At 31.9% G+C, this 27095-nt stretch overlaps 1 protein-coding gene across 1 annotated transcript in view; it reads left to right on the top strand.

Annotated features, from left to right (window-relative positions):
• Window positions 1-27095, top strand: part of LOC118198171 (uncharacterized) — a 112469-nt gene that overhangs the window by 46534 nt on the left and 38840 nt on the right. The window contains exon 17 of the mRNA XM_085811965.1: window positions 20093-20171. Coding sequence (XP_085668091.1) covers window positions 20093-20171 — 79 coding nt within the window. The remainder of the gene's footprint in view (window positions 1-20092; window positions 20172-27095) is intronic.

Here is a 27095-nt window from a genome sequence, read left to right as displayed (position 1 = left end):
TACCTGAAACTAATTTCCCGTTATGTCATCTAAAACTTCTGCTATGCCTGTAAGTTTTAGCCAATCAGATCAATAAAATATTTTACTATAAATACCATTGCAATTCAACTACCCTCACTCTTTCTCTGCCTACGCTTGCTAGCTAAAAGACGTCACTTGCTTGACTGCTTCTGTAGAAAATCCAATGCATTATCATCAACATTGTGGGGTGCAGATTGGGTCCGCTTGTGATGTGACATGCCACAAGGCAACCAACCAGTAATAATGAGATATTTGAATTATCAAGAGATTTTGTGATTCTTCAAAAGTTCTCTGCATCTTCTACTATGTAATTGATATTTTCAGTGATATTCTAACCTCAGTCCACTTACGACTGCAAAATAATGTCTTTCCTAGTCAAGCACTCATCTTGTATCAAATTAATGCAAGGAACTAAATTATATTATCTTATATATATGTGTGTGTGTGTGTAAGATAAAAATATAAAAGCAAACTTCTAAATTTAACTTACTATATCCTCTTTTTTATTTCATTTGGAAATTTCATCTCTCTGTTTTAAAAATAGTGCTGTTAGTCTAAGAGCTCTTTGAAATACATCTGGAGAATTCTTCCAACTGAAAGATAGTCTAGTAAATTCATAAAGTCTAAAATTTGTAGTAAATGCTAATTTTTCAGTATCTTTTTCATTCAATCTGATGCTAAGTCCAATGTGGAAAAAATTTTTGCATTTGTTAATTGATGTAATACAGCATCAGTTCTAGGGATTGGTTCTGAATCTGTTTTTGCAATTTGATTAAGTTTCCGAAAATCAATACATAATCTAGATTTTGTCTGTTCATTTTTTTTATAAGTTACAGGAGCAGCGTACTTTGATGTTACAGTAACCTTGGCCTGATTTAGAATTAGGGTAGTGATGAACAGTTTATTTTTTATTTTATACATTAGTTAAACGAAGATAGATTAGTTGAATAACCTTTGCATTGGGAGTTTTATGCACTTGAGACATCATTGTAGGTTCGAAAATCAACTGCGCCAAAAAATGTAATATATATATATCTGTGTGTGTGTAATTTAGGCAATTTAAAGAAAGTTTTTTACATGTACTTGTGTTGCCTCCTACGCGGCAATAAAAGTTTATGTACAACGCGTTCCTGCTCAACTTCAAATTATGTATAGCGCATTGTTTCTGCACAATTTCAGTTAGTTAAGATTCGAACTCCTATCGTAGCATACATGTTTTGATCCCGTATGGTCGGGAATTAATCATTTTCGATTTAGATTTTTAGTTATGATACAGTCCACGAAATAAAATTGTTGTTGTTGTTGTAAAGTTGTCTTTAGTCTACAGTCTAACCAGCGACCTCAAAACATTGGTCTACGTCGAACCGCAGCTAATTAGAATAAAAAATGGCTAATGAAGACATAACTACGTTGAACAGAAAACGTGGTGGTATTAGACCACAAATAACAAAATTAAAGCTGTCTGTCAGTGGAAAATGTGATGATTTTGGTTTCGAACAAATAGAAATATTGCAAGAAAAAGTGCACAAGTTAAATAAACAAATTGATGAACTTACGCTTGGATTATTACAAAGTGTGCAAAGATGAAGAAATATCAGACATCAAAGCTACTTTTGAAGAAATTGAGATGGATATTACCAATGTTTAGGTAAGCCTGAAATGTCTTTATACTTCATTATGTAATAAGAATGCAAATAATGAGCATGCAAATAATAGTATCCCAGAAACAAGAAGTACTTCATTGAATTATAAATTGCCTGAAATAACATTACCTAAATTTTTTGACAATTCCAAAGATTGGAATTTATTTAAAAACCAGTTTGTAGCTTTAATTTCATCTAATAGACAATTAACAGATTCTCAGAAATTGTTTTATTTACAATCTTGTTTAATTGGTGATGCAAGGCAGATACAAACAATAGATAGATTTTCTTTCTTATTTAAGGCACTTGAAGAAAGATATGATAATAAGAGACTGGTTTGTAAATTCTCATATCAATGAATTACTTTCTATTGAAAAAATAGTTCATGAAAATCCTAAAGATTTACGATCATTAATTGATAAAGTTCAGAAACATTTAAGATCATTAAAAGTTATGGAATTAAATATGGATAAATTAAGCGAAGCTTTGCTGATTAATATTATTCTCAAAAAAATAGATAAAGAATCGAGTAAGCAATTTGAAGCGTCATTAAATAGTAATGATTTATGTGAATGGGATACTTTCATGACATCTCTTCAAAAGCGATGCCAGATGTTAGAAAATATGCAAAACAAAACTGTATTTGCAAAAACAAAACAAAACATTCCTCCAAATTCGATCCAAGTTCGATCGTTAGTGACAAAAACGAATAATAATAATAAATTTATGTGTCCTGGTTTGCAAAGATAATCACACACAATTTTTAAATGTGAAACATTTCTAGCATTAAATCCAATGGAACGATACGAAATGATTAAAAACCTTTCTTTGTGCATTAATTGTTTGCAGTCAAATCATAAAGTAGCGAACTGTCAGTCTAAAACACTTTTGCTCGTTTTGCAAATTAAAACATAATTCACTTCTTCATCGGAATGAAGCTTCCATGTCGTCTGCAACAAGTGGGGGAAAGCAAAGTGAAACTACACCCTGCCCAGAGAACCGCAAAAATGAGGCTGTTTTGAATAGTAATGAATCCACAGAAAAAGCCTTATCGGCGTGTCTTTTTTCGAAAAATAAAACTGTTTTCCTTTCAACTGCAATTATTTGGGTTAGAAATATTTATGGCCAATTCGTTAAAGCAAGAGCAATTCTTGATTCAGGATTAATGCCAAATTTTGCTACAAATGAATTCTGTGAGTGTGCAAATTTAAAAAAGGAAAGAATAAATATTCTCGTTTCTAGTTTAAATGGGCAAATTTCAAACATTAAATCTCGTACTTTTGCTTCTATTTTTAATGGAAATAATTCGTTCTCTGCTTCATTAAATTTTTTAGTTGTAAATAAAATCACAGATTTAGTACCTTCTACAAAATTAAATATAGAAAATATAGATATTCCTAATACATCAAGTTTGGCTGATCCAGAATTTGCAACTCCCATCTAATGTAGATCTGCTTTTAGGAGCAGAAATATTTTATGACATTTTTATTAATGGACAATTTAAATCTTCTGCAAAATTTGGGAGGTGGGAATCAAGTCTTTCAAATTTCGTCTTAAAAGAACTATTTCCGATGCAAAACTAACCTATGAAGAATTTTTAACCGTAATTGATCAAATTGAAGGAATGCTAAATTCGAGACCTCTTTCTCCTTTATCGTCTGAACCTTCAGATTACAAACCCTTGACGCCAGGTCACTTTTTAATAGGTAGACCCATAAACTCAATTGTAGAACCTAAAATTTTAGACATGTCCGAAAGCAGATTGTCAAGATGGCAAAAATTAACTAAAATGATACAGATTATATGGAAACGATGGATAACTGACTATCTTAATCATTTGCAACAACGAAAGAAATGGTATTTTTCAAAGGACAATATAAAGAAAAATACAATGGTTATTATTATAGATGATCAGTTACCTCCATTTAAATGGTTACTAGGAAGAAATGATCAGACAATTCCTGGTAAAGATGGTAAGATACGAGTAGCAGTCATTAACACAAAGTTTGGTCCAATTACAAGGCCAATATCAAAAATTTGTTTATTGCCTATTGAGGATAACTTCAAGGATTAATTTCTATTGTTAAAAAAATATACATTGTTCTTTATTATATTTTGGTAATTTTGATGAAAAAATGTGAATTTTTTTACTGTTTGAAATGTTGATATACTTACCATAATTATTGAAAAAATTTGTTAAATGTTCAAACTTTATCAAATTTTCTGAATTGTTTATTTCATTCTGTAAATGATTTACTAATTTTAAGTCTTTATTATTGCTTAAAAAAATGAATAGCTGAATTGTTAGCATTTGATATTGAATTGTATACTTAGATTTAGTTTGCATATCATAGATATTGCAACTTGGGGTGGTATGTTGTCTCCTACGCGGCAATAAAAGTTTATGTACAGCGCATTGTTCCTGCGCAACTTCAAAGTTATGTATAGCGCATTGTTTCTGCGCAATTTCAGTTAGTTAAGATTCGAACTCCTATCGTAGCATACATGTTTCGATCCCGTATGGTCAGGAATTTATTATTTTCAATTTAGATTTTTAGTTATGATACAGTCCACGAAATAAAATTGTTGTTGTTGTAAAGTTGTCTTTAGTACACAGTCTAACCAGCGACCTCAAAACATCTTGCTTATTTCTTCTGAGCTACCAATTTATAACATAAGCTGAAGGTTGTTGTTAAAAATTTCTTCTGAAGATAATGTTGATCACCAATAATATTTATGAGCATGCATGTATAATTTCAGACTTTGTGCAAAACTTAAGCTATTATTTCACCTTTGAATATCACTTGTCTGCTTCAGTGATTAGATTAAAGATTAAATATAACAGACAGAAAAAGAATAGAATAAACTGCCTGACAAAGGAAAGGTAACATCATGAAAGATGAGTAGAATGGATGAAAATTGATGGAAAGAATGAATAGAATAGATAAATGATTTTAATTCCAAGAAGGTAATGCTGGAGGGATCAGTATGCAGCATGACTACTCTTTGCGGTGGTACAAAAAGGCAGCCTTTCGAAGTAGAAATGAAATCAATATGTGGCTATAATATCTTATAATCACATGCTTTCAACTATCATCCACAGTCCATCCTCCAACTGAAATATAATCAGATAAGCAGATGATGACAAAAGTCTCACAATTGCTTGATCAACATTTTGCAGTGTTTGCTGCTGATTGCCACATGTGGTCAGACGTTATCTTGCTGAAAAGCAGCATTTTGCACATGCTAAAGGTAAAGTAGGGGAACTGGCTGCAGCATTTTGTTTGCACATTCGCACTACACTCTTTCCGGGCCACTGTCATCAGTGAAACAAAAATAAGACTCATTGCTGTATACTACTGTGTATCTTTCAGTCATCCATTTGGCAGTATCCAGACATCATTACAGTTCTTGTCATTGGCGGTTATGTGTCAGTAGAGTCTTTGTTAAGAGCAATGTGATTGTAATCTGCTTTCAACTAATTGCCTAAACATTGTGCTTACTGATACTAGAGTGACCAAAACTCTGCGCATTCTGCATAATGGGGAAAGTCTTGCTTTGTGGGGTGGGTATCATTTGCACTTGGATGCATTAATCCAAGAGTGCTGACATCCATCTAGATGCACTAGTAATCCTGGTATTCCCTTCCACACTCCCTTCTTTAATTTATCTTTTCTAAGTTGTTGCACAATTGATGCATGTAGATGTGTTTTAATTACATTGAAATAGAGGGACCAGCCAGTGATAACCCTTAAATGAAACTTTTCACAAAAATGGGCGATTGTTGAAGCTGATTTCTTTGTTGTCTGCCGAGCATCTCTTCAACTACTTGTGTCTTCTGAGATGAAAAACAACTGAAAAAAAAAAAAAAATGGATTTCCAACAGCAACAGAGAGTACCAGCTGTTTCTGACATTTCCTTTTATCTCGCTAACTTATCACATGACAAACTAACATTTCATATCATTTGCATAAGTCATTCCTTTGCATATTACTTGCAATTGGCATAATTGTACAACCAAATTTTTGTTTTGTTGCATTTTCTCTGTCGGGTAGTGCATATTTCTTTTCTGTCTGAGAGTAGCTTCTAGACAGAAAAGAAAAAAAAGTCTTTTTTGATCCAAGTTCCAAACTAGAGTTTCTTCCATTCTTCAGAAACTCTCATCCCCAATATCTATATAATTTTTTACTTCTAATTTAAATTATGTATAGTTGTAATTATTACTAACTTACAGTTACAAATTGTACAGTAGTGGAGAGTATCCAAAACCTTTTGGAAAAAGTGTATTTTTTAGGTTTGATGGCCTATAATATCACATATTTTTAGAATAATTTTTAAAATGATATATGAGTTGAAAAATTTTTAAGCATGTAATGCAGTAACATTTATAAGGAATTCTTTATCAAGTATCTTAATTATTCAGCTACTATAATGTGAAGTATTGTTTCAATTAATTGGCTTGTATTGATGAAATGTTTCTACCTAGCAAGTTTCTGTAGTTGGTGACAAAGATTAAGACCTGGGTTTGTTCTCAGATCATTTCTGCACTGGAATATGATTATTGAAGTTGTTTTTTGTGCACAGTTGCAATGCCATATGAAGCTAAATCCTGTTTAAATGCTTCATTATCCTGAAAGCGATCATATATGGAAGAGTTAGGTATTTATTTTACATATTTTGGGCATTTATGTTCCCTTTAATCATCTAATTCTTCTCATTTCTTTTGATGCCCACATCATGACACTAAATGGATGTATTCAGTAGGCATAATGTGGTTAGGATTCAGATCTCTGATTCTTCTGTTTACCTATGTTATGACATTACTACCAAACATCCGGATTTTGGTCTCTGCTGTAGATAGCATTATCCTGATGTTCTGCTGTCCAGTTAACATATGTAGTAGACCAGCTTAATTTTTCCAACATTTGTTTGAGAAATAAAAATGCCTTTTGTTGTGAAATTCTAGCATTGAGACCAAATGTTTAGCACCGTTTCTGCAATGTACCAAATATTTCTTTTGTTCAATTTTGCATTGGAATGTGTCATTTCTTCTTGTACACCTAGTTGATTTTCTTACCTCAACTAGGTACAGTCTTGTAATTCTATCATCACTTGGTATTGTGGCCTTTCTCCTACCTTTACCAATCTGTCTTTCTCATGTTTGACTCTCCTTATACCACTTCAAAAATGTAAAAATGCCATCTTTAATTGTTTCCACCAGTTTTCCTTCCGATTTCCGAAACTATTCACTGAACAGCACTTTCTAGGTGATCAATTTAAAGAACACACATACACACACACAAAAAAAAGGGACTGTCTTGATAGGAACCTTATATTGTGCTGTCTTCATTTGAGCCCCAATGCAGGGTGCATGCCAACCTGAAATCTTGAAGAAGCTGGAGGGGGAGTTGAAGAGAATTTGTGCAGCCCCTCTAAAATGGGATCAGCATGTCAGAATGGTGATTGATTACACTGTCCCCATACTTCTTCATGAGCTGTGTGCAACCCCAGTGATAACGACAGAACTCTGGCAGGCCAATCGCATGATAACGACTGACGTCCACTACTCTGCAAAAAAAAACTGATTGAATATCTGAATACTGAAAAGCGTTTATCAAAGCTAAGTCTAGAGATAGATAAGTTTTATCCGATTGAGCAAGGCTTTGGTTTTTTTATGTTGACATACCTGTAGTATCCTCTTTTATGCGATGACTACAGTGAGGACTTCTCAGGATTTGGGATGTTTGTGACACACTAGAAAACTAGAAAAAGGAGCACTCAAAAGAAGTTCGTGTACTGTGTGACTAAATGTGGTACAGCCTTAACTGTATTTGTGAAATTTTCCAGTGGAGTCCTCCACCAGAGGGAGTTGTTCTTGTTATAGATTTGAATCCTGCTTTTGCCTGGAACTCAATCAAGGAGCTTTCGACTAGCCTACTCATGGGGCAAGCAACAGCTGACATCTCCACTATCAACTGGAGCCGCTTAGTCTCAGCTGCTGATCAATATCGTGGTGATCTAGAAATCCATGTTGTTAGATTTCCTGGTTGACTATGGCTGGGCATTTAGGCCATCAATGCTTCACCCCCAACCTGAAAACCACAATCTTGGCAGATATTATCACAGAGCAAATGGCTCCCAGGCACCCGCTAATGCATTACCCTTGTGGATGGTTAGAGTGTGATAGTTTGAGCCCACTCTACTGCATCTGTCACACCGTAACACTGTGTGGTTCTTCTGCTGGACCAGATGCAGAGAGTATTGCTTGCTGACGTTGAGGTGCAGCCTAGTAGTTGCGACAAAATCTGTAAATGATCAAAAGCTGCGGTATCATATCTTCAACACTCCGGGCCAGCAGAATCAAATCATCTGCATAAGCTAAGCAACCAATATGCTTGCATGTTACACGCAGTAGCACACCTCATTCTCCATCCTGCAGTTCACATAGTAATGGATCAGTTGCTATGTTAAATAGCAGAGGAGACAAAAGGTTCTCTTGTTTCACTCCATACTTAAACTGGACAGTCTTGACATCATTAGTTGAATTCTGTTGTAACCTGATTTGTTCGTTCTCAAAACAAAGTGATGCCTACTTGTCTTTTTTTAACACTGATGCTTATTGGCTATATTAAATGAAGGAAATCTATTTCATTTAAACCTAAACAAGCTATGCTGCCCTGGTTAATGTAATGGTTAGCAGTGCTGGCTGCCAAACTGATGGGCCTGGGTTCGAATCCTATAGAAGACATGTATTGTGAATGTGCAGCATGGGACCACTTAAAATACTGGTGAGTTGAAAGTCCTCTTGAGTGATTTTGTAGATAGAGAGAGGGTAGTGGCATTATTTTAAAGAGAGGGTTGAGACAACCTATTCCCTGGGGTGTATTGCATCAGGGCTAAAGAAAGAGAAGGGCTGGGTCATCCCTTTGAGAATAACGATGCCGACACGAATCCCTCTTGGGGAGCATACTGGATGTTATGTGACGTCACTGGGTTCGTCCCGTCGTCGACTGACCAGAGCATCAGTGCGAAAAATTGAATCTTTAGTTCTTGGATTCTCTTTCTTTAGCCCTGTTAGTTTCAGAGAAAGAGGTTTTTTTTTTTTTTTTTTTTTTTTTTTTTTATTACTTGAAAGTTATAATTGATGATACTTTTAAAGGGGTTTTGTATTTAGAAAGTTCTTGTAATGAGAAATCATTGAAAAAATAGTATCGTGTGCCGTTGCTACTTATAGCAATACGTATCATAATATGAAAGAAACTAGCGTGGTATTTCATAGATTTCCGTACAAAAATATTCAGTTAACAAAAGAATGGTTGCATAGGTGTCGAAGAGCGGATATTGTTAACACAAAGAGTGCTCGAATATGCAGCAATCACTTCACTGAATCTGATTATGAGGATGATATGAAAAATAGGTTGCTAGGATTACCGACAAAAAAGATACTGAAGTCAACTGCTATTCCAACTGCTTGTATTCCTGACATGGTTATTTATCAGAATACACCAAGGCAGCAAAGGCAACAAAAAAGAAAAAATTACAAAGTGCATTTGAAAGAATTCATAATTTAAGTCCTAAAAAGGCATGTCTGGAACTTCAAAACGATAACAATAATAGCTATGAGGAGCTCACTGAAAATAATATTACTCAGCAATGTTGTAACTCTTCCAACCTCCAGAAAAATGTGAATGATTTTATCACAAAATTATCAGCTCTTGAGAATAAGGTTTCTGTTTTACAGAGTGAGAGAAAGCAGCATTTATAAACTATCTCCCAGCAAAGAAAAAGATTTAAAAGGAATAGAAAACTAATATTAGAAGAAGTTCAGAAACTGAGGAAAGACATTAAAAAAGTGAATCAAGAAAATGAAAAACTAAGAAAAATAAAAACGTATATTCAAAACATATTTACCGAAACTCAAATAAATGCATTAATGAAAAAAAAAAAAAAAAAAAAGGTGAATTAAATGGTCTTCAGACGACATTTCGAAAATCATAGTAATTAGATCGTTATCTGTAAAGTCATACAACTTCTGGAAAGAAAAAATGGGTATTCCGCTTCCGAGTGCTAGTACACTGAAAAGATGGTGCTCAAGATTCAGTTGCATTCCTAGCATTTTAAATGATGTACTGTTATTGGGGGAAAAAAAAAAAAAAAAAAAAAAAAACTTGCCAAAATGCAACTGACGAAGAAAGATCATGCGTATTGTAAACGCAACGACTTAATTTTATTTAAAATGTATTTTCCCGATTGGCAACAACAGTTTTTTTCAGAATGATAATAATTTGAACTGTAATGTTTTTGAGCAGTAATGTTGACGGTAATGTTTCTGAATAAAGCAAGTATCTAACAATTAATGTTTGATAAAATGTTTTTTTAATAAAGGAACTAATTAATTGCGAACATTTCAGAAGTGGGATAAACTAGAATTATTATCTAGATTTAACAACGTATTGCCTTAACATACGCTAAGCCTAAACTGAATACGGAAGCTCGCCAAAACTGAAAGTAGAAAGGTACGTGAATTTATAAACTGTTTATGTTATGTCTAAGTATTAAACGGAAAGAACTTAAGTATAATTATTGTATTATTATTTGAAAATTGAAGTCTAAGATGGCTTATTTGGCAAGAGGCAAGAAATGTGACTTAAAAGAACTTGCTTTGGAACTTGATGTAGATGTCCCTTCTGATATTAAAATTGTAGGCTTAAGAGATAGGATTTTGAATAGTAAGAATTATAATGAAGACTTTACTAAACAAATGCTAGATAGAATTATAAATAATCGTTTAGACAGGGAAAAGTTAGAAATTTTAGAAAAAGATAAGCAAAGAGCATTTGAAATGGAAGAAAAAGATAAGCAAAGAGCATTTGAAATAGAAATTATAGAAAGAGATAAGCAAAGAACTTTTGAACTTGAAAAATCGAAAATAAAAGCGGAAATCGGAAGTAGTAATGTAAATGATTCTGTTCCTTCTAATGTTAGTAGAAGTAATATTTGTGATATGAGTAAATTAATGCATAAGTATGATTTGAATGAAGGTGATATAAGTTTTTATTTAGTTTTATTTGAGAGACAGGCACGACGTATTGGGTTTAACAAAACTGGGTTTCTCAGCTGTTGGGTCTATTGCCTTATGAAATAACTCAATTAATTGCCTGTGAATGAGAAGAAAAAGCTAACGACTATAAGCACGTTAAACAACTGCTACTGAGAAAATTTAAGTTAAGCCCTGAACAGTTTCGGCAAAAATTTGTTGATCATATTAAAACGTTGCGTAATACGTGGAAGGACTTCATGTTTGAATTAAAAAATTATTTTGAAGAGTGGCTTGCTGGATTAAATGTAACAGATTTTGACTCTTTAAAACAACTTATTATTACGGATCAATTAAAGAAAAGGTTCCCACTGCTATTCGAGACCATTTCATTGATGATTGGTCTAAATTTATTAATCCTGAAGAGTTGGCTGAAAAACTAGATGAATACGAAAATATTCGGGCAGGGATAAAAGTACTTCAAGTAGAAAATAAAACTTTTAGACATAATTCTAAGCCCAAATCTGGTTCTAAATTTTATGAAGGATCCTATAATCAGTATTCAAGACAAAGAAATGTTAATGATTCCATGCAGACAGATGGTAATTTCAAAGTGGGTTTTAAAAACAGTTTTGATAATAAATACAATCTGAAAGATAAATTTTATAAAACAGACGAAAGGAAAAGGGAATATAATTCTGGCATCCGCAATGAAAAGGGTGAGCCGAAATGCTTCAATTGTAAGGATTATGGACATATAGCGACGGATTGTCCTCAACCTAAAAAAGAAATTATTTGCAGGAAATGTGATGAAAAGGGTCATACTTTTAAAAAGTGTACGTCTAAGAATCCAGACTTGACAAATGTTAAAAATAATTTATCCATGGATCAGAATTCAGGTGTTTTACCAGCTGCATATTTAAAGTATGCTCGCATCAATAATGGAGAAGAAATTACTGCAATCATAGATACGGGTTCTAGTTCGTGTTTACTGAAACAGTCTGCGGCTAAGAGACTGAATCTTATTATGAAACCTGATGTGGAGGTATTGTTTGGCTTTGGGAACCAGAATAAACCAGCCACTAGAACATTGGGAAAAGTAACTGTTAACTTAGAGATTGATAATGTGGAAGGAAAGGACATTACAGTTCTCATTGTAGGAGATGAAACGCAACCATGCGACTTATTAGTTGGTCGAACATGGATTGATTTACCACATATTGCATACGCCAAGATAGGTAATACCTTGCACATACACTATGCTAATGACTGCCCATTTTCACAGTTGCAAAATGATAGCAACACTCCGCAAATTAAACTGAAGGCTTCCCAAGAAACTCGAATCGAAAGTAATAAGGTTAATTTCGTGAAAGTTAAAACTGATGAAATAAATAACAGTTATGTTTTAATAAGTGGATCGTAAGATGAGTTAGGGTCATTATTGGAAGTAATACAGGGAGAAACAGTGATACCAGGCACTAACTACAGCGATCGAAAACTAATTTCGAAAGAGAATCAATGTATCGGTAGAGCGGAAGTAGCAGAATTAGTTGAACCAAGTTCAGATCAGAAAACTTGAAAATTCAAGTCAAAAGGAAATACTGATAATAAATGAAATTAAGAAATTTAAGAGACCGATTACTTTAGAAGAAATTAAAGTTAATAACAATATTACGCCAGAAAGAAAACAGGAAGTTTTACATTTGATAAATGAGTATCGAGATTGTTTTGCATTAAATATGGAGGAATTAGGGTATACAAACTTAACAAAAATGGATATTAAAGAAATTGAAGGGAGTAAGCCTATTTGCATGAAGTCGTATAAAACCAATGCCGAAGAGCATGCTTCTATAAAGAAGATAATAAATGAATGGAAGAAATATGGAATTGTTACTGAAACAAGATCTCCGTATGCTAGTTCAGTTTTACTCGTAAAAAAAAAAAAAAAAAAAAAAAACAGGTGAATTACGATTAGTGATAGATTATAGAAAGTTGAATTCGCAAACTGTTAAAGATAAATTTCCACTCCCTAGGATAGATGATCTTCTTGAATGTCTTAGTGAGTGTAAAGTTTTCACTACATTGGACTTAGCTCATGGATATTTGCAGATTCCTTTAACTGAAGAAGCGAAACTGAAAACAGCTTTCACACTCCAGATGATACTGGTCAATTTGAACGTATGATCTTTGGGTTAGCTAATGCACCTGCAGAATTTCAAAGACTTATGAATCAAGTTTTAGGTCCATTGCTTAATAAAGAAGTATTGTGCTATTTGGACGACATATTAATTCCGGCTAAATCTTGGGAAGAAATGATGGAAAAACTTAGGAAAGTGTTTGATAGATTGAGAGAAGCAATGCTTAACTTTGAAACTGACAAAATGCGAATTTGGAAAAGATGAAGTTGAGTATTTGGGATTTCTAATAAAATCAAATGGTATGCAACCTGGACCAAGAAAAGTACAAGCCATATTAAACTTTCCTAAACCAACCAATGAACATGAAGTTAAACAATTTTTAGGTCTTACAAGTTTCTTTAGAAGGTTTGTACCGAAATACGCAGAGAAAGCTGAGCCGCTAACGAGACTGACGAGGAAGGATGAAACATTTCGTTGGAACGAAGATCAGCAAGAAGCATTCAGTACTTTAAAGGATCATTTACCTAATGAACCAATACTAGCATTATATAATCCCGAAGCAGAGACTGAAGTGCACACAGACGCGAGCAACAAAGGGCTGGCAGGAATGCTGTTGCAAAAAGGTGAAGATAGAAAGCGGCATTTAGTTTATTGTGTAAGTAAAGGAACAACAGAAACAGAAAAGAATTATCATTCAAGCAAATTAGAATTAATGGCTATAGTTTGGACTTTGACACGACTTCGACAATTTTTAATTGGAATCCGATTTACGGTAATTACAGACTGCTAAGCTTTAGTTTATTTAAACGCGAATTGACATGACTTCGACAATTTTTAATTGGAATCGGATTTACGGTAATTACAGACTGCTAAGCTTTAGTTTATTTAAACGTGAAGAAAACTTCAAATCCTCAGATAGCAAGGTGGAGTAATCTGATCCAGGAATACAATCTTGAAATAAAGCACAGACAAGGTTAAAAAAATGAGTCACATAGATGCATTGAGCCGATCACCAGTTGATCAGCCAGAAGAAACTTAAGACTCTATAATTGAAAACAACTTGGAAGTTTGTTTAACGCTAATGATAGATGAATGAATTCTTATGATTCAGCATTCAGATCCAGAATTACGCAAATTAATAGACATTTCAAAGAAAAAGATAAATGATAGAATGAATGCAGAGAAATATGTAACTGAAAATTACGTCTTGAAGAATAATCGATTGTTTCGTAAAGTGAAAGATCAGGAAAAGGAGAAATTGTTATATGTCATACCTAAATTGATGAGAAAAGGTATTGTAGTAAAATTTCACGATCTTTTGGGACATTTTTCAGCAGACAGAACTGTTGTCAAAATCAAGGAATCGTACTGGTTTAAAGGAATGAAACAATATGTTATGCGTCACATTTCGATGTGTTTCGAATGCCTAGTAAATAAAATGCCTAGTGGTAAGAAACAACCAAATACCATCCAATTAGACCTGGTAGAAGACCTTTTGCAATTATACATATAGATCATTTAGGACCATTCGTAAAAAGTTCAAGAGGAAATACAGAATTATTTGTAATAAATGATAATTTTACGAGATTTACACGCCTATATCCTATGAAAAATACTGCAACCAAGTATGTGTTAGTTGCATTGAAGAGTTTTGTAGATGATTTTGAGTTACCAGAAAAAATTATCAGCAGGAACATGTTTCACAGCGAAGGAATTTCGAGAGTACTGTCAAAATAATGGAATCAGTCATACACTCAATTCAACTCAACATCCAAGTGGTAATGAAATGGTGGAAAGAGCAAATCAAACAATTTTGGCTACGATTAAAACGAGTACGGAAAATCCGAATCAGAGAGACTGGGACAAAAAGATTAAGGAATGCGAAAGAAATCTAAACAATATGATAAATAAGACTACAAATAAAACTCCTTTCGAAATGCTTCATGGTTATTCACCAAAATTTAACGACGAATTGATGAGGATGATTACAGATGAAGACGTAAATGAATGGGAGAATCCAGTAATCTTGCAGAATGAAGCTAGAAAGAGAATTGAAGATATGCAGATGAAAATGAAAGCAAATTATGACAAGAAGAAAAGCAATTCTTTAACATTTGAACGAGGAGAAATAGTAGTTATGAAAAGAGTACCTAAATCAATTGGAGAATCAACCAAAACACAACAAAAGTATCGAGGACCTTTGGTAGCTACAGAAGTTTTACCAAGTGATACCTATAGAGTGACTCAATTAGAAGAGAAGGTGAAAGGACATTTCCTTAGTACGACAGCTCATGTGAGCCAATTAAAGTCATGGCAGTGTCAAGCTGAATCAGAAGAAGACGATGATGATGGTGATGACATTAGTGTTACTGGGGATAACGATAACAACACACCGCATATTACTAAAACTAGGACACGGAAAAAGAATAGAAAACGACAGTGAATCCATATGACAGCTAAGACTTTCGAACTATAAACATAAATATTACAGATTTAATTTTTTTCAATATAAGTTCTTAATGTTCCGAGGTCGTAACTAAGTCAGGATGCCCGAATGTAAACGCAACGTATTAATTTTATTTAAAATGTATTTTCCCGATTGGCAACAACAGTTTTTTTCAGAATGATAATGATTTGAACTGTAATGTTTTTGAGCAGTAATGTTGACAGTAATGTTTCTGAATAAAGCAAGTATCTAACAATTAATGTTTGATGGAATGTGTTTTTAACAAAGGAACTAATTAATTGCTAACATTATTAAGTTTCGATGAAATTCATATAGATTCAAGACTCTGTTATGATTCAAATTTAGATCAGATATTAGGTCCTTTTAAAAAGACTCAATTTGTATTGGTTTGAGGACTCATTTCGCAATGGAAACAGCCCATTTATTTTGATTTTGATCGTCAAATGAAGGAAAATCTTCTGTCTTCCATTTTGTTTGCACTTGAATCATCTGGGCTTCGAGTCAAAGCAATTGTATCTGACATGGGAGGTAATCAGACCCTTTGGAAAGAATTACAAATTTCAACAGATAAATCTTTCTTTTACAGTCCCAAGTTCAGCACCAAAATATGGGTTTTCGCTGATATGCCGCATTACATAAAGCTTTTGAGAAACCATTTTTTTGATAAAGGTTTTATGCTCGGAAATGGTCCAATTATAAACAAAGACGTTATATATGAAGTACTCAATAAAGATATCGGAGAAATTAAACTGTGCTATAAACTGAAACCTCAATTTTATCTGTAAAAGGGAACGAGAGACAGAAAGTAGCACCAGCAAAAGCATTATTTTCCTCCACAACGGCTAAAGCAATTATGCATTTGACTGGTAATGCTGCAACAAGTAATTTTTTTTCAATGGTTGATGATTATTTTGACATTATGAATAGTAGTGTACCATTACCCCCTAGCAATAAGCCTTTAAAAGTTGCTTTCAACCTAGAAAGCTATTATGAAGTACAAAAAGAAAAATTAAATGAGATTAAACAAATGATTTTTGATCTCAGAGTATGCGGAAAGAAGACAATGCTACCTTTTCAGAAAGGTATTATCATACCGATAAATTCGCTTTTCGGTTTATTTGACGAGGTAAAATCTATAAATGTGAAATATATTTTAGCATCAAGACTGACTCAAAATGTATTAGAAAGCTTTTTCAGCCAGATTTGAGGTCTAGGACATTTTAATGACCATCCATCTCCATCAGACATAATAATTCGCCTGAAAAGGTTGCTATTGGCAAACAAATTGCCTAAATTGTCGTTAAAGACAAATGCTAATGACTGTAAAGATGTGAAGAAAGTTGAAGCATATTTGACAAAAGAGCTGTTATAGAAACAGCTTTTTCTTCAAATGAAAAAGCACAAATGTTTGAGTCTTCCTTATACGAAGATGATTTAATTAATTACGAAGACATCTATGATGAATGTACATCACTTCCTTGGGAAACCGAAATTTATGTTTCAATGAAAGATATATCTGCATATGAATAAAAATCGCTCGCTTATGTGGCAGGTTATATTGCATATCGTGTGATAGATAAAGATGCTACTTTGGGTGAAATATCAAAAAAATTCGTTGATATTCCTAACGACTCAAATTGGATATTTTTATTATCTAAAGGAGGATTAACTGTACCATCACCAGTTTGGATGGAAACGATAATGAAAATGGAAAATGTTTTCCGTTCTTTTCATGGCAGTTCTTTTTGAAAAGGTAGAGATGTAATTCAGAATCTCATTTCTGAACTTGAGAAACGTTTTCCCTCCATGAATAAGAGTGTAATTAATTTATTTTGCCGTTTACGAACATTTATAAGGGTTCGGCACTTGAATAGGAATGCAACCATTGTATCGGCAAGAAAAGCTGACCGGAAAGCAAATAAATGGATGAAGAGTTATAGAAGACTATTGAACCAAACTATATAGGAAAAAAAATCATGTAAGTTGATTCATATTATTCTTACCAAAAATAATAATTTGATTCATTACTTTGTTTATTATTCACTTAATTTGAAAAATCATGTAAATTGATTCATATTATTCTTACCAAAAATAATAATTTGATTCATTACTTTGTTTATTATTCACTTAATTTGTGACCTAATTTATGCACGTTTCAGTTAATTATTTGGACTACTATATAAAATATCATATATTATTACATACTAATTTAGACTGCTAAATTTTACTATATAAAATAAACCATGAAATTCTGCATAAACATAAATTAGTATTAGAGCATATACTTTTAAAATGTAAGAATACATGCTATTATTCCAAAATATATAAATACTATTTTTAAATATTTTCATTATTTTTTGAGTAATTGCCGTTAAATAATAACACTGATGTTCCATAATAATGCTTTCATAATAGACATTGCAAAAGCTTACAAAATTCTACTACTTATTATCAACGCTAATTGAAAAGCAAAAATGGAAGAAGTGAAATTTGTTTTGTTTTAATGTGTTATGAAATCTATTATTAGCGTTAACTAATTTTTAATTAGATAGATGTGTAATGTCTTTAGCATGTATTCTCAAAATGTATTTGCATATTTTTATTTAATATTTCTATAATGCAAATTACTTTGCGGCTAACTTATAGTTTAATGCAAAAAGAATTCTTCGTAAATGTAGAAATTTACGTATGTTATCGGTGGGTTACTATTTACATATATATAAAAAGATGATTATGAAAAAGAATTACTACATTTAGGGTACACTCTACCTAAAAAATTAGTTATGTTTACGCATATGTGTTAATTAAAAAATAGTTATGTTTATGCATGTTTTACTTATGTTTTACGCATATTAGAGTTTAATTTGGTATGATGTAAATACATTTCTAGTTCTTATATAAATGCATGTATATTGCAATTTCATGAGCTAAAATCTCGGCTCACATTGGTTATTAAACTATTTTTCAAAGCGTTTTGATTCTCAAGCAAATGCTTAAGAAACTGAACAGCAGAACTGACCAAGCGAATCCAACTACGTCATCAGTCTCTTCTTTCGGTTTCAGCCGCGAGAAGCTGGTGAACTAGCCCTTTAGCCCTGGTATTGCATAGCTAGTGAGGTGGAACAATATCTGTATGACCAATGGTGAAAGTCTGGTGCTCCCTTTCACTTCTATGAGTTATTTGGCTAGGTACAAGTGGTTAAATTAACTTTTGATGGAATTAAATTGAATAAACTGGTGCAATTATATTCTGTATTATCTTTTCATTGATATATAATTTAACAGTATTGACCCCTTCCCCCCCCCAAAAAAAAAAGGCTGTTGTGAGCCATCAGACCTCAACGATTTCTGCAATTTTGGTTTCTATTATAATTCCAGCTCTATTAAAATTTTTTTTAAAACACTGAGTGGCATGACTGCCTTTATCTTGGTGATGAGATGTTTAGCCATTTGGTATATGTTATGGTATTATTTAAAATATTTTTCTTCCTTTCTTACTTAAATGATCTAAATATTATCTTAATAAATGAAAATTCATGAAAACTAGGACTAAAATAATTAATTGTACAAACTCTTAAGCAGATCTAAAATGATGGGCCACTCAGAGTTAAGTACAAAGGACTATGATAATTATTTTTTGCTGAAGAGTTATTGTACAGTATAGAGCACTCCCTGTTAACATGTCTCTGGAAGCGTTTGTCCAGTTTAAGTTATCCAATTTGTCTGGGAATAAATCCACCTTCTCCAGACATAAATCTCATATCTTATTTTATAGAAATTAGGTGTTATATGGTGGTAGGTATCTCAAACATTCAGTTATAATCAGTGAAAGCATCTGCTGTCTCTTTTTTATTCATTATATTTAGAACTTTCAAAATCAGATTGACTTTTATTTATGTATTATTTTTTTTAAATTCGAATAAATTTATCATTAAAAGAATTTCAAAGTCATCTTCGTCCGCTTTATTTTCACTATTTTGAATCCCGTCCCAAATTTCTTCGTTTTGTAATTTAATCCATAAATATGGTTATGTACGGAGAAAAAAATTGGTTGATTAATTTATGAAATATAGCTATATGCCTGCCTGCACTGAATTTGTAAATGCAGTTAAGTAAAATATGGTATTACAGATAATTTTATACTTTACTGTTTGAGAAATTTGCATATTCAAAACAATTATATAATTAACTGCAATAAATTTACAGTGTCATGTTTTAAACTGGAAACTGAAACACTTTTCTAAAAATTTTGTAGTGTTTGAAAAAAGAATGACCTTTGCTCCCCCTTGAGAAAATATCTGCGTATTAGTTTAGCAGTACTGGAGAAAAAGTATTTTTATGTGATCTCATGAAAGATTTAACAAACTTGCAGAGAAATCCCTGCTATTGCTATATAAGTGTATATATATATATATATATATATATGTAGTGTGCAAATATCTTTTATTGCTTTCTTTTTACCTTAAAAATTAAGCTTCTATACTTATTGTTAAAGGCTTTTGATAGAAATTTTCATAATTTGGATAGTAAAAAATTAGGCAATTACATTTGATTTATAAATTTCTTAGTGTAATGTTTTATAAATGGGTTTGAATGAAATAAATTAAGAACTGAAATGAATAATATTGTTACAAATGCAAAATATGAAGGTACTTAAAAAAGGACTTATAGTTTAAAAATTATTAAGATTATTCCATATGTATTTTTAGCAACTTTTTCTTTATCTCAATATATTAATATTGTTTTTATGCTTTTCTACTTTTAAAATAAAATTTTCTCATCACAGATATGATGAATGGGTACGAAAAAATTATATTGTTGCTGTTATAAATAGCAGTAAGCAGAAGTCTGAAATGAATTCAAAGGTTAGTATATTTTATTTCATGAATCATTTTATTTATTTCACTGTAACTTTAGTTATATTTTTTATTTTTGCACATATTTATCTAAATCTGAGCTAATAATGTTCTTGCCTCCCATTCATCAGAGTAGTAAACTTGTGTTAGAACTGTGACTGTAACTGTGACATTTTAGTGTTGTTGATTTTAAGTTCAATTACTGTGCATTTTTTGAAGGAAGGGGAAGAATTTATATATACATACTCCATTGCAGGTTGTTGCTTAATTGTATTTGTTGTTTTCATATTTTTTAAGCAGGAATTAAATCATTGCAAAGAAATAAAAGTTTGCATTAAGTCATAATTGGTATTGACATATGTAAAAACAAAACTGTTTCTCAGTCTAAAATAATAAGTACAAATGTATTACTTTTATATTTATTTAATAAAGTCTGTATAAGAAACCCAAGGTAAGAACATCTATAAAGTTATTTTTAAAAATTTAAAAATTTTTAGTTTTTTTTTGGGGGGGAGGTGGGTGTTTTTTTTTTGTGTGTGTGTGTGTGTGATGAAATTTCTATTCTTCTGTACATACTAGTCACTGTTAAGTATAGAATATGACACTCTTAATTTTTATTAAATTTATTTAAGAGGAAATTAAAATGTTTAAAGTTTCTGCAGTGCATTCTTCTACATCAAAAGGCTCAATTGTAAAAAAAAGTTATGGTTTTGCAATGAGGAAAGAGTGCATCTTTAATCTTTTCATTGCAACACAAATATGTTGTTAACAATGTTAAAAAAATAGGATCAAAATTTTTTATAAATAGCTTGTTATTTATTTATTTATTATTATTATTTTTTCATGGAATTTTGGATAGCTGATATCTTGGGTCCAATATCTGGGTTTTCTTAGTCCCTTTCCACCTGGTTGATGTTTACGCTAGAGTGTTTTTACTTATCAGTGGTGAAGTAAAAGCAATTTTTTGTTGGTTGACTGCTTTTGCCTTTAAATCAAGCTATTGTTCAGTCATATAAAATAATTCTATTATATATATATTCTATTATAGATTTGTATATTTGATTCATTCATTTGAATATTGTATTCTTATTTAAAATGTTGGAAAGAAGTTCTTTATGAATTTATTTATGGCTACTTTATTTTTGTGTAAACTTCAATATGACACCTTTGCAAAGCATATCTGTGTATTTTTTATGGTTGTTACATTGTCTGTTTATTAATAAAAATAGCTATACAGCCCTTTGCAGCTGTGCTCTTGCAGTTTAAATCTTCTGTAATTTTGTATATGCAGAAATAGCCCATTTGTACTTTCAACAGTACTGACATCAGAAAATACAAATATTGTTCTTAGCAGTATGAAAATCTTTAGCATTGGCATCTTTTAGAAAATAAATGTAAATAAAATGTGATTTGTCGCATTTATTGTTTCATGAAGGAAAATTAAGATAAAATATACAGTCAAAAGTCGTTAATTCGGACACCCATAATCCGGAATGATCTATAATCCGGACCTCAAAGCTAAAATCTTTCTGCTCATGCGCCGCGTTGGCGCATGCGCATAGGCGTTTTATGCATGCGCGCAAGACATTTACGACTGCGTATGTGTGTCTGTGCAAGTGCAGAATATGTTTTTGCGTGCGCATTTAATGTGTAACGGACGGTATAAGCTAAAATTATCTAATTATCTATTTCAGTTAATTTTGATGATTGCGTTGTTCCTTAATCTTCGAATTGGATCCGACTTATTATTTTTTGCAGACTGTAAGAGCAATTTTATAAAAGTAAGCTTGAACTTTCAATTATGTCAAATAGAATTTCCGATGCTGGAGCTCCTAAAGGATCTAGAAAACGAAAGTATGTTTCGATGTCCATCAAACAAAAAATGAATTGCTACAAAAAATGGGTAAAGGCATATCCTTTGTTTATCTAGCCGTTCCAAAATCTGTTTATCAATTTCACGCTGCTCTGCGCGTGTACTCCATCTTTGATATGATTTAAATCAAATTCCTCGTCATTATAAATATCACGAATACAAATCAAATAGTTTTCTGGTTGCAATTTTCTAATTTCGGCTATGCATAAGGTATGCTTTATGCATGCGCGTGTTGAAAGAAATGTTTAATTAAGTAAACAAATAAATATTAAGCTTCTTTTTTGGTAAATTTTGATACCCTTTAGATCATAATTGCTCATTATTTTATAAATTACGGTTTCATATTTTTAATTTTATAATTTCTGCATGCCATCTTACCAGATTTAAACTGATGATCTATAATCCGTAAAAATCGATAATCCGGAATCGCCGAAGTCCCGACAAGTCCGGATTAAAGACTTTTGACTGTATCTTCGATGTTTCAAGTCTGATTTTATCAGTATATAAGCAACTGTTAAATAAGATAAATTTTGCAATGCAAAATATATGCCTTAAAGATAAAGTTTTATTTTTAAATGGTTTCCTGTGACCAAATTGACAGCTAAGTTCGCAGCACTTTTTAAGTAGCAAAAATTCTTATACCTGTCTGTATCTGCTTTCATTTGTGGAGTTTTCAAACTGTGTGACTTTTAAATTCACATTATTGCTCAAGAAATAATAATAGTTAAAAAAATACATATTAATGTTTTTGATTTATTTTATTTAATTAATTTTGTGCAAATGTTTTTAAATTGCAGTTTTAGATTATTGAATTCATCTATTTTTTATCAAAATGTAAAGACTTTTGCATCAGCTAAATATAACTAAATTGGTTCCAGTCTCTCACAGCAAAATAGATATAACAATAAAACATGTTATAAGAAGTTTTTGGGTTAAATATGTATACAGTCAAAAGTCTTTAATCCAGACGTCCATAGTCCGGAATGATGTATAATCCGGACCTCAAAGCTACAAACTTTCTGCGCATCTATATCCGCATTTACGTATGCGCAGAATACCTTTACTCATGTGCATATGCGTTTATGCATGCAGGACCTGCATTACCTGGAATCGCCGAAGTCCCGACGAGTCCGGATTAAAGACTGTATATTATATTTTTAACGTATTGTTTAATACAAATTAGAAATTTAAAAATTCCTGAATCCCCTCCGATTTGTAATTTGAAATACAGGGTCCATACAGTCCTTCAAAGTACTTTGCTCTTAGTTTTTTTTTTTTTTTTTTTTATTGTAAACCATTTTTGGTTTTTAAGTCCTTAACTTTAGCCACTGTTGGCAAAAGGGCCTTAGTTTTTATTCATCTGGTATATCTGTCTGTTTTTTATGACTGCCATACTAAGTGTAATTATCAATTTCAAGGTGGTGTTTTTTTATCATTTATCTATCATTTGAGTGCTTTCCTATTTAATATACATGTAAATGGTGTGATTCTCAGATTTTTGGGCACAAGACCCATGGTCCATTGAAACATTTTAAAATTGCTTCTTTTTTGAGAATGAGGAGCTCATAAAATCTTATATCAAAATAACTTTTCCTTTTTACACTACCTGACATTGAAAATGCAACACCAAGAAGGAATGGCCAGAAAGGGATGAAACACAACAAACAGAGAGAGACAACAATGAACAATAAGTGATCTTTATTTTGAAATGATATGCATAATACAGAGCGAGAACAGTGTCAGTAGTAGGTTTTAGGACCACCATGGACAGCAAAACATGAAGCAACATGTCTAGGTACAGAGTCAGTGAGACTACAGATAGTGTCCTGAGGAATGGCTCTCCATTCCCTGTCAACCATTTGCCACAGTTAATCTTCTGAATGCGACAGTGCCATGGTCTACATATGATGTTCAATCAGATCCCAAATGTGTGTGGTTGGCGAGAGATCAGGAGAAAACGATGGCCAGGGAAGCATCTGTACACCTTGCAGAGCACATTGGCTGATGCGAGCAGTATGTGGTCAGGCATTATCTTGCTGATGAAAGGCATTGGGCATTCCCTGAAGGTAGGGGAGTGTCACCGGTGGCAGCACATCATCCACATATTGTTGGGCCGTTATAGTTATGTTCCAGGTGTGTGCCATCTGAGATTTGCCGTATGGACCAACCTACCCTTCTCAGTCTGATCACCATATCCCTGATAAAATTTTGTATCTGCCTCCATTGACAATGGCCTGACATTCTTTGCTATTACATGCATGCTCTGAGATATGGATAAATTTTTTTTGATGCAGAAATGACGGCACAAAAATTGAAGATTTTTTACATTCCCTTCCTTTTATCTTCTTCAACGAATGCTGGAGAGCTGGCATTTCACATCATTCGCATAACCTGGTGACGTATCTACCCCGAAATTTATTTCAGATTTTAAACTGACATTATTTTCCATTATGGCATCTTAAAAATATTTTGATTTGAAAAAATAAATAAGATAACAAATGCTATAAAACATAATTTCTAAAGCACTTCTTAGGAAAGGCATAAAAGCATCTTAATTATTTAAAAATTAATTTCATTTGTATTCTTTTTTGTTTTTCCGTAGAGTTTTCCCATGTATTTGTTAAAGAATATTCAAATTGTATGTCAGTTTTCTCCTAAAAATTCACTTTGCACATTTCTCTTCTGATTTTTTTATAAAAAATCTGGCTTTTTGCTCTTACAGAGTTGGATGGTTTTTAGACTTGGCACTTTGGAAGATTTACAAGAATTTGAAAGTAAGATTTATAGAAAAATGTGACAAAATGGAAAATGGCTTCATAGCATCAACATATAATGAATAGATTTTATAGGAAATTTATAATGAATTTCTTATTTTTCTAAGAACACTGAAAACAAAAGTTATTTGAATTTTCTACTTTTGATCCGAAAAAGTCTTAACATGTGTGTGTGTTCACTTTATTTTCTCATCTTTTCACTAAGCACTGGGTGGAAAATCGCAGAATCAGTTCTGGCATTGTTACTTGGACAAGCATCTGTAGAAGGGAATTTTTCTATTAATAAAGAAGTTGAAAATTGACAATTTAAAAGATTTACCTTATATGTCTAACTGAACCGTACGCAGGGGTAGGCATTTTGCCACCCCTCTATCTCTGTGGGTCTTTAGTTAGTCCTCTTTGATCCTGTCTAGTGTTTGTCCTAAATTCTTAAAAAAAAAAAAAAAAAAAAAAAAATTAAAATTAAAATTAAAATCTCTTATCTTTAAGCTCTGTTGCTTAGTGCATCACTAATTTCTAAAATTCTGCCATAATGGTTTGGGCATTAGCCTTGACCTTATATCATTTTACATTTATTCTCAATACTTATAGTATTCAAGAAATAAAATTGGTAGTTTCTTCTGTACATCCTAAATACATGCACTTCTTTAGAATAATGCAAATTTTCAATTAAATGTGAAATCCTAAAATGAAGGGGAAATTTAATGAGAAAGAATATGATTACATAAAGAAAATTATTCTTCAAAAATATGTAGTTTTAAAGCATTAACAAATTAGGAGATGAAGCAGAAACTAGTGAGAGCATTGATTTGTTTATTGAAATGAATAAAGTTAGAAAAGATGCTAAAGAGAAGAATGATGTAGCTGATGAATTAGCTAAAATATCTGGAAAATTTTGTTATGAGTTGTTGCTATAATACCCTCTGCTGGTAGTTCCTTAATTTTTTTCAGCAATGATCCTTAAAAATCCGCTGGTAGTTCCTTAATTTTTTTCATCAATGATCCTTAAAAATCCGCTGGTAGTTCCTTAATTTTTTTCATCAATGATCCTTAAAAATCCTTAATTTCCATTTGCAGAAATATGTACAAACCCTGAAATAGCTTCATTTTTTAAGACTAGTTTTTTTATATGGTGATGAAATACAATTGTGCTTCTGTATATGTAATAAGTATTAAGATTTTACCATGAATAAGTGTGAGCACTGTTTGTAATGCACTCAGAATGTAAGATACTGGAACACGACTGCAGTAAAATTTAATTGTTAAATTATGCTGTTAGCATTAGATGTATACCATATGTTATAATATATATTAAAAAAGCTTTTTTTTTTTTTTTTTTTAAAGTAATAAAGTAAAGGATCCTTGGTCTACATAACAAGTTAAGGGCACTTAATTTTTTTTTTTTTTTTTTTTTTTATTTTTATTTTTTTATTTTGTGTATGTGTATAATTTGGATTCCCCTTCTACTTAAATTAAAGGACTTGACTATAGAAATTCAGTGATTGACAGTTATCCCATCTAATGGTATCCCCCCCCCACAAAAAAAAGTAGCTAAATCAAATTTCAAAAGCTGGCTTGTGAACACAGTCTTTTAATAAAAATAAAAATGTATGGAAAGCTATAAATTCAGCAAAATGTTTTCTTAATCATAATGCCTTTTTTTTTTTTTTTTTTTTTGGAGGGGGACTTTATTTTTCTTGAAATTTATGTGTACATTTTACATTTCACTGGTTGACCTTCATGCAGAGCGCAGAGCCATAATGACCTCATGTTCACTGTCTGGAGCTTATCTAAAGGAAAAATGCAAAATTAAGTACATGAAATAGCATTTAAAAAAATAATTCTACAAGGGATAGGTCTCTCTCTTTGCATCCTGGCAAACAGTAGGGGTTGTGCAAAAGATCATCACACAATATTGTCATACCCTTTGTGGCTGCTCATCTCTCATGATGTACTGAAAAAGACAATTTTAGCCTATAATCAAAAATATTTGCTCACCCCTGAGTTAAATGTTTACGTATCTGATGATTTTTTTTTTTTTTTTTTTTTTTTTTGCAGTGATAATTTTATATCTTTTGAAATTAATTTTGTGATTATAACTGTTTTAATGGCATAAAAATATCAATGTTAAATTATTTTGCTTTAATTAATAAATCAAGTTCTTCAAAAGTTTTATTAATGTAGCATTAATAAAGTAACCTTGCCAGACTAATGGGAAACAAATTGTGTAAAGTGACCTAAATAGCATTTACTTAGCTATTAATAATTCATATGAGTTAATTCTCT

The sequence above is a fragment of the Stegodyphus dumicola genome, chromosome 2 (genome assembly GCF_044657685.1).
Source record: "Stegodyphus dumicola isolate Sdum_Otavi_A_Nest chromosome 2, ASM4465768v1".
Classification (NCBI taxonomy): Eukaryota; Metazoa; Arthropoda; class Arachnida; order Araneae; family Eresidae; genus Stegodyphus; species Stegodyphus dumicola.
The sequence above is the reverse complement of the archived record's forward strand: the minus strand, read 5'-3'. Positions and strand labels throughout refer to the sequence as shown.